Source organism: Mangifera indica, chromosome 1 (assembly GCF_011075055.1).
Source record: "Mangifera indica cultivar Alphonso chromosome 1, CATAS_Mindica_2.1, whole genome shotgun sequence".
Classification (NCBI taxonomy): domain Eukaryota; kingdom Viridiplantae; phylum Streptophyta; class Magnoliopsida; order Sapindales; family Anacardiaceae; genus Mangifera; species Mangifera indica.
Genome location: NC_058137.1, coordinates 26,774,877 through 26,788,080, shown reverse-complemented (window position 1 = coordinate 26,788,080; position 13,204 = coordinate 26,774,877). Strand labels below are relative to the sequence as shown.

Genomic DNA, 13,204 nt, shown 5'->3' with positions numbered 1-13,204 from the left:
TAATAAGTAAAGGTAGTCTTAATAATATTCTTGGATATCCGATGTTCAGTTTTAGTTACTATCTGAACCCGGCCAACTTCAGATAGGTTTTAGTTTCGATTCTGATTCCGGTTCTACCCCTCCAAAACCAGACCAAAAATCAGAACCTATTTTTTCATTTCAAATCAAATCGTCTATTTGTTTTAGGCAAATGATTGTTAATATGATAATACTCACATTTAGACATTTTTATCTTATATAGAAAAATTATTTTCAAATCTGCTGCCGAAAAGATGTTAACATGTGTATATATAGACACACACGTGCATATACAGCAAGAGTTCAAGTTTGATCAGGTCAACTTGGTTAGTTGGTTACATAGAGTAACTACACAACCAATATACAGATCCCAGAAAACTTCAAGCAAATAAATTAAAGGAAACCAAAATGACCAAAAACAATGACTTGTCTTCCACCACTTTCATAAATTTTGGTCCAAAAGACCCCAGCAATCCTATTGTCAATTCCACAACAGGGTTTTGGAAAATTCCACCTTAGATTTTAAAATCTGTATGGCACCATCACTTTAAAGGCTTCTCCAGCAACAAAGATTTTGCCACACTTTTCCACAAGTGATCTAACATTACTTAATTATTTCTGATAACAAGCCTGTGACAAGATGAATAATCTAATTTAAATATTTCTTTAGGTTCATGAAATTGATCAAGAAAAGAATATAAATTTATTTCCGTAACAAAGGAAGAATTGTTTCAGTTTTTTTTCTTATGATTTGTTCTGTTATTTGATTAAAAAAATCATTGTTCTCCTTATTAATACATATACGTTGTCCACACGGCATTCAAAAAAGAAAAATTACTTTAAAGAAAATTGTTGGTTTAAAAAACTAAAAAAGGAAATGAAATAAATTTCAACAGATATCAATTTGGAGATTAACAAATTTTGGTTTTTGACATTTTATTAAACATTTTACATTAACATTTACAGATTTACTGTGATTGGAATAAATTCTCTAGACCGTATGTATACGAGGAATTTTAATTTGTATGTTATGCATGTTGCCCCAAATGTATTTGGATAATGATATGTGTGAATTCTCATTTGCAATACCCATTTATGACTTCGAGTAATATGATTTTCCTATCACGTGCTAATCATGTGCTAATCTCGTGTAAATCACGTGCTAATCATGTGCTAATCTTGTGCTAATTTATAATATATCGGTAAATAATTCAAAATTGTCATCTGAAAATTATTTGAATGACTATTCAATTCAACCGATGTGAGTATTCTGCACAACAAATAAATAATATTTTAAAGATCAAGTTTTGAGAAGCAGGTGGATTTAGAGGATGTAAACTTATTAGTAATATCTTCAGCTTTATGTCATCAGTGGCCGCTTGATAAGTGGCTAAAATATAGCCAAGTTAATATTCATTAATGCTGTAACATAGAGAATAAATACAATAAAAATGAAAATTAATCAAACCAGATTATTAAAAGAAAAGTTCACTATTATATTTTTTGATTTGTTCTCCTTATTTAGGAGATTAAAACAAAACCGCTCGCTTTATATATGTAAATATTAAGAGGATTTTATTTATTTAATATTTTGATTATTTTTTCTCATCTTTACTTTATTATAAAGTCAAGATTACATGAAAAATAGTGGATACTATTTTCTGTATAAAGTTGACTGTCCCTTGTGTTCATATATTGATACAAGTGATTTTGGAGACAATTGCTGGTTGGTAATCTCAATAAGTTAAGGGTTTTTTTTGGGCAAACAGGTTTGGTAATCTTATTTAGTGGGGTTTTTGTGATTGAAATTATGTCATATAAAAACACAAGAAATTGTATGCAAACAAACGTATTTGATTTCCAATGATTGAATGAAACAACCCAAAGCACATATTAATAGTTTGATAACTTAATTTAACAAATTATATTTTACTATCTTTAAACTGTACAAAACATATATACAAAAACACTTTTGTGCTGTTATATACATAGTACAACTGCGCATTATTGACAAAGGTAAAGTGAAAACCGGGTTAGGCCTTCGTGCCGGTGAACCACTTAATCCAAGGCCATTCCATGGACCGCTACTGTAGAATTTTTTGAGTCTTTCCATATAACTTGCTCAGGATAATCTTGTAGTTATACCCCAAGTAAAGTCTCCAGGACATGGATCATTTGGGCTCCTCCATGTTGATAGGCGGCGTTGAAGAGTGGTGTTCTGCCTGAGTAAGACAGGATAGCCTCTGCTGTTTATCATCAAAAAAACAAGAACAATCATTGATGCAATTGAGTCTATTTGCAACCCACACAATCGTTTTAACCGAGATCTTCTTGTACCAAATTCCTAAGTAGTGATTCTTGGTACTACCAGGACTGAAGATACCAAGCTCAAAGGCTTCCATATATTGAAACTATGGTTCTTCAAGAGACAGGGATGAACTAATGGAGTCGGAAGCATGAGTAACCAACAGTTTGTAAGGAATGCATTTGGGAATAAAAAAGAGATGTTATGCTATAGAAGAATGCAACCTTATCCATACACGTCTATAATTTAGTCATCTAAACTGGTCTACTGAAGTCAAAGAACGGCATTCCAAAAGACTACAGCCTTCAAGAGTTCAAGTTTGATCAGGTCAACTTGGTTAGTTGGTTACATAGAGTAACTACGCAACCAATATACAGATCCCAGAAACCATCACCATCCAACTCCAAGCAAATAAATTAAAGGAAACCAAAATGACCAAAAACAATGACTTATCTTCCACCGCTTTCATAAATTTTGGTCCAAAAGACCCCTTAGATTGGAAATTCCACAAGAGGGTTTTGGAAAATTCCACCTTAGATTGGAAAATCTGTATGGCACCATCACTTTAAAGACTTCTCCTGCAACAAAGATTTTGCCAGACTTTTTCACAAGTGATCTAACATAACATTACTTGATTATTGTCTTAAGTGAATTTAAGTTAAAGGCAAAGGCTTGATTCTAAGCACTATATTGTGGATTACAGATTACAAAACTCAAGCTAAATGTTTAGAATAACATAATTTAAGACTCTAGATAATCTGCTTTTGCTCTGTCTTTGTAATGACACTTGACCATTCAGCCATTGCCAGAAAGCCAGAACCTAGTCAGAAAGTTTCTTAGCTTTTTCATGGTTTTAGAGCCATAACTAATTATATTTAGACACCTTAGAGTATATTAACAGACAATTACCGTCGCATTTGAACCCAAACTTCTCCATTTTACACTCTCAAATGAAATCATAATAGCGCTTTAAGCTTGGGCTCTTGCTATGCCCCGAAATGTATGTGCAAATGAATAATTCAATATAACAAGAGCAACCCGGAACAAAAATGGAAATGAAAAATGTTTATGAATTTCTCATTTTCCTCATGTATATTCATCAATTCATTAAACGAATTATTCCCAAAAAAAAAAAAAAAAAAAAACAAATACAAAAGGAGTCAATGACAAGCCTTCAACTCTTGTTCAACAGCCTCTTCAACCAAAAATCTTGAGGCTTCCATCAACTCAGGGCTCAATCTGAACATCAAAACACAAAACTCCATCTGATTAAGAACTCCATCTCCATCAAAGTCACCTTCTTTTAACATAGACCTGAGATCATCGTCACTCAACTCTTGTAAGCCCATCAAAGCTGAGTTCCTTTTAAGACTCTCAAATGTGATGACCCCTTTATCAGCATCCTTCAAAAGATTGAACCCATTACACAACTCTCCGATCAAACCATCCCCACCAAGCTTGTGGGCCATGAAGGGCAAGAAATCTTGAAAGTTTTGTGAAGCAGCTGCCATTGTAATCAATTAGAGAAGGAAGAACTCAAAGAAAGAATTTTTTATAATTCTGAAAGTTGATCTGGGTTTGAGATGTGAATGATGGAGGAATGTATATATAGGTGAAACAGAGAAGGGTTTTCCAAGAAAGAGAGCCATGGAAGACAACTAAGTTACAGGTCATGATGGAAAGGATGGGCAATTTCTTAACACCGTGATATGGGTTTCTGGGAAGGCGGTCAGGGGTAGAATGGTCATCTTAAAGGAGTAGAACATATGGGGACAAAGGGGTATAATGGTAAAGCAGGTTTGGTCGGACAAAGAAGGAGTCATCAGGGGTGATATTGCCATTCTGAAGAGATGGAAAAGGAAATTTGTTTACTTAAGGAGAAACTTAAGGGCTAGATTTGTCAAATCAGGAAAAGCTATGACTCTATGAAGAGTTACCAACCACTCATTTCGTATCCAATTCATATCCAATCAAATTATATTTATACAATTTTAAAATTTTAATTAACTATATAATTAATATTATTATATAATTAAATAATTTTAAATTAAATAAAAAATAATATTTAATTTCATAATAATATATTATTTAAATATAAAATGATATTACCATCTCCTAGTCATAATTTCTTGTCTGCCTCCTCTTCTGACCAGATGGGAAGAAAGAATTGACACTGTCTCGGAAATTGTTGTTTCAAGTATGTTAATAGACCAAAATCAGTTTCTCAGTAACAGTTAATTGACCCAACATTCTTTGAATTGTTCCATTAATTCCACGTCAAAGGTCTAAGTCTGACCTTTTTCGACCGCTACTGCCATTTGAAGTTTCCTTTTCCTTCTTTTTCTTTGGATGCTTTCAGGAATTTACAACTTGGGAAGGAAACTCCCAGGGGCAGATTAGTCATTTAATAGTTGAAAGAGGTTGGAAATTCCTTAGGCGACTTTATTTTGGAGGAAAGCTCATTAGGGGTATAATTGTCCATCAAATAAAATAGAATATTCTTTTTGGGTCATGTCCATATTATAAAAATCATACAAAAGAAACATACAAAAGGCAAATTCCTTTCGCTTTTATAGATTTGAATAATCAGTATAAAATTTATTATATTTTTTATTAGCTATTTTTCATAATTATATATAGAATTGGGATATTGAATACTTATTGTTTACTTTTATGATACAAGATAATATATATATATATATATATTTGCCATAAATGATTTATATATTATAAATATAATTAAACAAAAATTAAAAATGAAAAGAGAAATATGTGATAGAAACGGAGAAAAAAATATATAAGAAGAAGCAAACCCTTCAATTAATTTGAAGAAGGTGTTTACATGAACGTAAAGCAAAAATGGGCATGTCTTTACAAATGGAGGTGGAAGGGTCTTTATATAGATGAACTCATTGTCTTCCACTGTCCACATTTCATGCGTATTTTCTTTTTATATTTAATGCGTTCCCATCCACCATATATATATATATATATATAGTTTTAAATATTGAAATAAATACATAAATAATATATCATTATTTAATTGAATATTATTTTATATTTAATTGAAACTCATTTAATTATAATATAATATATTATTTAACTCATAATTATGAATAACACTATATATCTATAATAATATATATTAAATATATTTATTTATATATTTAAAATATATATGAATAAGTATATGACTGGGGATAACAATAGCAACTGGATGGTTGAGATTGTTTAGATATGATTGAGCGTATGAGGCCTTTGTTTGCTAAACCGAACTGATTTTTAATTTAGAGGGCCCATAGCTAGAATCTAAACGTGATAATGGGCCTGAGACTTCTTCCTCTCGGAATTTTCTTGTGTTATTGTATAAAGCCTCAAAATTCTTCCTCACGCTAAGCAATCTCCCCACATTCCATAGACAAGGAACCAGGGCATTCTTGTGATTAATGATTAAGAGAATATATGGATGTACTGAAGCGCCTTGGGCAACTGGCCTCATGGTGATATGCTCATAGACCTCATAGATACACAGTGAGAGATGAACATGGTTTCAAGAAGAGATGGGCAGGTCTTGTCGATTATGTTCTTGTGCATCACTATGGGAGAATATAAAGAAGAAGAAGAATCATCTAGCAAACACTGCAGGCAGTAGGCAGTGGCAATCTATCACCTTAATGATTTTTAGTGATGGGGGTTGTTGGCTTTTTTGGAGAGAATTGAAAATACACTTCGATTTGCAAGCTTTGACATGCATTGCTCTGCATGATTCTTTCAGGATAGGATGACAGACCATGGGGAAAAAACACTGCCCTTATGTCTGTCTTCATTTGCTTACTTGCTGTCAATTCATCCCATTGAAATCTTGTCTCTCCACAAATCCATTAAGCTAGATCGTGCACAAGATCATGTATGCAAACTTAAAGGACCTTTTGGCATTTTTTCTGATACTTGATGGTTGAAAATTTGACCTTGATAAGAGATCACGAAAATACTCCAGGCCTAAGTCTTCCATTTGTTTTAATATGCTTGATTGTTTAGTAAGCTCTTGTGCCATCAATAGAAGAACATGTTCTTTCTGTTCTAATTCGTAATTCTTTGAAAAAATTGCACAATATGCAAAACATCTCTTTAGATGAAAAGGAAGATGATGGTAGCTTAATCTTAATACCGGAAAAATGACGCTTAGAGCTAGGGATCTTTTCCAATCCTAGTTTACTGCTGTTTTTCCAGATTTCTTCCAACCTTCTAGAGGTATCTTTTATCTTGGACTCCATACTTCTCCACATCATTGGCCAAGTCCAGAAGATCAGCAAGCCCAATTTCACAGCTTTGTCATTCAGTTGTTTCTCCTCTGCGTGGCTGAGAACTGCCTGGATCTTCTCAAATTCTCTTCCCATTTTTCCATCTTGGAAGATACTCCCTCTTGACTTACAATGTTGAGCAACTCTGCAGATGTCTGTCTGTCTGCCAAATAGCCTTAAGGAATGCATAGAAAGACCTTCCCATAGCAATTGATACAATTTACTGTTGAAAGGAAAGAAACAAGATTGGTTACACAAAATAGAGAAATAAGAGCAAATTTCTCACTAAAGTTCTTGTTCACAAGTTCACTTAGGGCGCGGCTACAGTTTTTATGGGAAGGAGATTTAGAGCAATTTGCAATTAAATAAGTAGAACCAATAGACAACTACGATTTGTTTTGGTAATGCAACCTGCAAGCAAACAAGAGTTGATGCGATTATAAAAATCAAGTCGAGTACAAGGCATAAGTTGTGTTAAGTATTTATGATTAGAGTTAATATTAAAGCGTCGAGAGAATATGTCAAAAAAAGAGTGAACTAAGAATTTAGAGCATACATAGAGAGAATAAATAATCTCACCTTCACCTGTCAATCTTTTTTCACTATAATGAAATTTTCTCCAGCTAATTTTCAATTTCTCATACTTTTTCTTCTCTGATTTCATGACAGAGGGATAATATTTTGTGCTTCGTCCCCACTGCATAATTTTTTTTTCTCCTGTATGACATTGGCAGATAGCACGAGTAGGAGTCTAAACAGTCTAATCCTGGAAATTAGTGGCACTTGCATGACTAATGGATTCTAATATGTAATGGCAGTCTTAATAATATTCTTGAAAATGGCATCACCATCAAGAATCTATTTGACTCAAAAGGTACGGAGAATATTACTTAAAATTCAATCCAGTACCACCTGCACCAAATGGAAAAATCAGCAATAATGCAATGGTACTGAATGACCTCAACTTTGTTTTTATTCTCTAGTTCTCAAACATCTATTCTGCTTTATCAATTTTAAGCAGTCCAACCTCTTTTCATGTTAAAAAATAATACATCAGGGGGAATATGGGGAAGGCTCTCATTTCGTTTCAAAAAAGAAATCAAGGCACAACAGAAGTCTTCAAGCTCATGTAGAACTCTTGTACCTCCCCTATTTTGTTTCATAAAAGAAATGAAGCCACAGAAAGAGGAAACTGGACAAATCTTAGCATCTTTGTCTGCTGGAAAAATCTTAATTTTTTTCAGGGCGATCCACATATGAAACCAAGCAATAAACTTATTTTCTGAATATGCTGCAAGCATCCCATGATCTGCTAAAAAAGCACATTATATTTTCATCACAATTGCTATGTGAAATATATGTTTTTTTTCAAATCTTGATCAAATTTACCTGTTTATTACTCCATAAAATACAAGGTATGCATTATTATTATTATTTTTTAATTACAAAACAAAATGAGATCTGGGCAGATGATTTCCCACCAGAAAAGTGGATTCTCTATTGACTGCTCTTATTCTTTACACATTTAAAACATTCGTGGGTTCAGACTACGATAAGGAAATGATGAATTGATGATGATATTCATTGAATTTTCAAGCAGAGACTTTGGAGGCCTTTGCCCACTACAAATTTGGAAATCAGATTTTTGCCAATATCGTTGACTTCTAGAAGCCTTTCAGAGCAAGTGAAAAATAAAATAAAGGAGAAAATTCATGGGATCTGACCGTCCAAGAGTTAGGCATGAAGCCATCAACTATTTTGCTTTTCAATATATTGTGGATTACACAGTATTGAAGTGAATACTAAAGAATCAGTGTATTCAAACCCGATACCTCATTAGCGGAAAATTTACATTTCAAACCACTGATTTTTGAATTCGAATAACCCCTTATAGAATTCGATTCACCACTATATAACAGTACTTATTTTCCAAGAAAACAACAAATAGGCACATTAGTTAGATGTCAAGAGTCATTACTTCATATTGTAGAATAACCTAATGATTTTGGTGTTGTATTCTTACAAATAATTTTGACCCTCAATTCCTACCTATAAGTAAAGATTTTTTTGTGATATCCCATCATTTTCCCTCAAAACTAAAGTCTTGAGGAGTTTTTTAAATGGCTGGTTCTGGTATTATTCAATCTTCATTTGTCAAATTTGAAAGAGAAATCATTAATAAATGCACCACATTGCAGCTGCAAAATTGGAAAAAAAAAATTTTGATTGACTTGACGATTATAATTGGACCAAGTATACCATATAAAGCAAAACTTGCAAAAAGAAAAAGATTGGTTGTTCAAACACTAGCCGGAAAATTAATCCTCCATCCCACCAAATTAAGTTCATTCGTTGCAGATCAATTTCCTCGCCAAACTTAGATGACTAATGAAGTTTTCTTGATGTTGGCCATAAACTAAGAAGTATGAAGGTATCAGTTGCAGGCTTTGTTGTCCTTATCATATATTTTATTTCATTATTTTTCACAATAGGCTGTTCAGCAAGAGACACTCTTGATGCAAAGCAATCACTTAAAGATGGTGAAACCCTAGTGTCCGCAGAAGGAAATTTTGAGATGGGATTTTTTAATCCTGGAAAATCTGAAAAACGGTACTTGGGGATATGGTACAAGAAGATAGCTACTGGGACAGTTGTTTGGGTTGCCAACAGAAATAATCCCCTTAATGATTCTTCAGGGGTGCTTAAGTTTCTTGATGAAGGAAATCTTGCCCTTGTCAATAGTACAAATGATACCATCTGGTCTTCCAAGTTATCAAGATCGGCTACCAATCCAGTTGCACGGCTTTTGGATACAGGAAATCTTGTTGTGGTAGATGTAAATGATGATAACCCCGAAAACTTCTTGTGGCAGAGTTTTGATTACCCTGGTAACACATTTTTAGCAGGCATGAAGGCCGGTATAGACTTTCGCACTGGCCTGAAAAAAGACTTGACATCCTGGAAGAGTCCAGATGATCCTTCTGCAGGTGAATATTCAAACCGGCTTGATCCTGGTGGAGTACCACAGCTTCTTTTATGGAAGGGTTCAGTTTTGAGGTTCAGGTCTGGTCCATGGAATGGTCCTCAGGTTTAGTGGTATGCCAAATTTAAAACCTAACCCAATTTACACATTCGAATTTGTTTTCAATGATGAGGAAATATACTACAAGTATGAACTGGTTAACAGCTCAGTTGTGACAAGAATGGAGCTGACTTCTGATGGAGCTCTGCAGCGATACATATGGGTTGATCGAACTAAGGAATGGAACCTGTACGTAGATGCATCAATGGATGATTGTGACAGGTATGCATTGTGTGGTGCACATGGCAGTTGCAACATAAACAATTCCCCAGCATGCGGGTGCTTGGAGGGATTTGAGCCAAAATTCCCCGAAGAATGGGTCTCAGCTGATTGGTCTCATGGATGTGTGCGGAAGGTCTTATTGGATTGCAGCGAAGGGGAAGATTTTCTGAAATATTCTGGAATTAAAGTGCCTGACACGCAGCAGTCTTGGTATAATAAAACCATGAACCTTGAAGAATGCAAGAAGGTGTGTTTGAAGAACTGCTCATGTACTGCATATGCCAATATGGATATCAGTGGAGGAGGAAGTGGATGCATACTTTGGTTCAATGATCTGCTTGATATCAGACAGTATAATGAAAATGGGCAAGATATATACATAAGACTGGCTGCCTCAGAAATTGGTAATGTATTCATTTAATCTAAGTCATAATCATACTACTGAATTAATGACAGTTTTCACTTAATTTGGCTATGCAGCTGCATACAGAAGTTCCAAAGGAAAAGAACGGATTATGAAGATATTCATCCCTTTATTATGCTTTGTAATAATTCTCCTAGGTCTTTTCCTGATCTTCGTTATCTTGAAGAAAATGGCTAAATTTAAGAGAAAAGGTAGTTCCCCTTGATTTTCATTGAAGGATAAGTATTATTATCATGTTATTCCACTAATGTTCTTATTTGGCTCTTCTTGATGATGGAATGTAGGAAGTTTCATTTTCCTTTCGATTTGTTTTTGCATCAATCAGGGACACCTTGATAAATTTCTTAAGTTTCGCTAGCATCCTCCCTGAGCTCCACTGTTTCTATTTTTGTAGGGGGCCTAGGGGCTTTTGTGCTGAACCAAGAGCATGACTTCACTGAAGAAGGAGAGACAGAAGATTTGGAGCTACCATTATTTGATTTTGCTACATTAACAGATGCAACTGGTCATTTTTCATTGAACAATATGCTTGGCCAGGGCGGATTCGGATCAGTTTACAAGGTTTTCCCAATATTGCTTATGGCTTCTTGGTTATTATTCTTGCTGCTATGCAATCTTCAGAATGCATGATTGAGGCTTTAATATCTGCATTTTTTGATATATTCAAAAGCAATATTATCTTTTTAGTGAAAACTAACTAAATTCACCAGTGCACATAAAGATTGGCCACTGACAAACTATTTTTTCCAGGGAAAATTAAAAGATGGGCAAGAAATAGCGGTGAAGAGGCTTTCACAGACATCGAGGCAGGGAATTGATGAGTTCAAGAATGAAGTTTCATGTATTGTTAAACTTCAGCACCGCAACTTAGTGAAGCTTCTCGGTTGCTGTATTCAAGCAGAAGAAAGGTTGCTGATCTATGAATATATGCCTAACAAAAGCTTGAACTTCTTTATTTTCGGTATGGTTCTCTCAAGACCCTCATTGGTTTCACTTCATTTCCACTATTTGCATAATTAGCAGCATTAGATTGTTTCTAAAGGAAAAAAATTGAGCAGATCAAAACAGAAGCAAAGTATTGGATTGGCCTAAGCGCTTCAACATCATCAATGGCATTGCTAGGGGACTTCTTTATCTTCATCAAGATTCTAGATTAAGAATCATTCACCGGGATCTAAAAGCTAGCAATATTTTATTAGATCATAATATGAATCCAAAAATTTCAGACTTTGGATTGGCAAGAAGTTTTGGCGGAGATGAAACAGCTGCAAATACAAACAAAGTTGTTGGAACATAGTAAGCAGTCTCAATGATTAATGCAATTTATCTTCAACTTGCTATTTGCATGTAAACTTATTCAATTTTTCGGCTGCAGCGGCTACATGTCTCCAGAGTATACAATTGATGGACTCTTCTCCACAAAATCTGATGTTTATAGTTTTGGAGTTTTGGTATTAGAGATAGTCAGTGGGAAGAGAAACAGGGGATTTACTCACTCTGATCACAACCTTAATCTTCTTGGGCATGTAAGTGCAAATATGATGTTTTATTGTTTTTGCATACCTAGATAACGTGTTGTCATATGATTGGATGATAGATTATTCTTGACACATTTTTTGTGTATCCAACTGGGCATTTGAAATTAGATACATATAGTTTTATAGTTTTTTTAACTAGTTCTCTTCTTCTTACGGTTTCAAATTTTTCAGGCTTGGAGACTGTTCAATGAAGGCCGTTCTATCGAATTGATCAACAAATCTGTGAAGGAATTGTGGAACATATCCGAAGTGTTACGTTCAATTCATGTGGGCTTATTATGTGTGCAACAAAGTCCAGAAGATAGACCAGGCATGTCGACCGTAATGTTGATGCTGAGTAGTGATATAGCATTGGCTCAGCCTAAGAAACCCGGGTTTTATTTAGAAAGGAGTTTGACAGAAGGAGATTCTTCAACAGGCAAGCAAGATTTATCTTCAACCAATGAAGTAACTGTTACATTGCTAGAGCCTCGATAAAATACACATCTTGTAACAGAGCCTGCATAGATTTGCAGAATATGTTTTTATCCTCAAAATAGTTTTCTTTGTGCATATGTTTTGATCACATTATATAAGGCCATAGTCTCTTACTTTCTGTGAGAGCTTAGTGAATTCCCGGAGACAGAAGAGTGTCTAAATGGCTATGATTTGATTTCTTTGACAGCATTGGCAAAACCATCCGAATTTTGAAAGAAAGAAAATATTTGGAGGATATGCATACGAGAAAAATCCTTTTACAGAATGAGATAACCAGATGGCAAAATGCATAGGCATATACCTAATTAGATAGTAAATATGTTATCATGTGATTAAATAATTTTAAATTAAAAATAAAATAATATCTTCTTTGTAAACTCATTATCAGACAGATAAAAATTTTTTTCAATCAATTAACTTACAGTTTTTGTTAGAGAAAATAAAGTTGAATCTATCCAATAAGAACATTTATAAAATTATAATAATTATCATCTAGATTTTTTTTAATTTAATAAGAACTAAACACATTCATGATAAAGAGAGATGAAATTAAACCAAGTTATTAGCTTACCCATTTTTATAATATCATATGTCCATTGAAAGTTATCTTCAGACACAACCAAGTTATTTTACTTGGGTCGTCTCATGTTAGGCTTGGGCACAGAGTTCCAAAAGAGCCCAGCCCCCAATTTATTGGGCTATATTGAACGTCCCTACGTTATGATGCTCCCTTTGTTTTATTTTATTTCCTTTTTAATCTTTCATTTGTTATCAACAAAATTACTCAGGTTTAATAAGGATCCATTCGAGTATAGTCTAAATAGAAATGGATTTGAA

The 13,204-nt window shown here is 33.9% G+C and overlaps 2 protein-coding genes across 2 annotated transcripts; one reads left to right on the top strand and one right to left on the bottom strand.

The window, feature by feature from the left end:
* Positions 1-3,373: 3,373 nt before the first annotated feature.
* Positions 3,374-3,961, bottom strand: LOC123223497 (calcium-binding protein KRP1-like). The gene has a single exon (XM_044646657.1). The coding sequence runs from the start codon at positions 3,832-3,834 to the stop codon at positions 3,484-3,486; it is 351 nt and encodes a 116-aa protein (XP_044502592.1). The 5' UTR covers positions 3,835-3,961; the 3' UTR covers positions 3,374-3,483.
* A 4,856-nt stretch (positions 3,962-8,817) lies between these two features.
* LOC123223428 (G-type lectin S-receptor-like serine/threonine-protein kinase At4g27290) lies at positions 8,818-12,510 on the top strand. The gene is given in 8 exon segments (XM_044646594.1): positions 8,818-9,706; positions 9,708-10,332; positions 10,409-10,543; positions 10,747-10,913; positions 11,103-11,313; positions 11,411-11,648; positions 11,728-11,878; positions 12,062-12,510. Coding segments are annotated over 8 exon segments (2,490 nt in total). The 5' UTR covers positions 8,818-9,049; the 3' UTR covers positions 12,368-12,510.
* Positions 12,511-13,204: the final 694 nt, after the last annotated feature.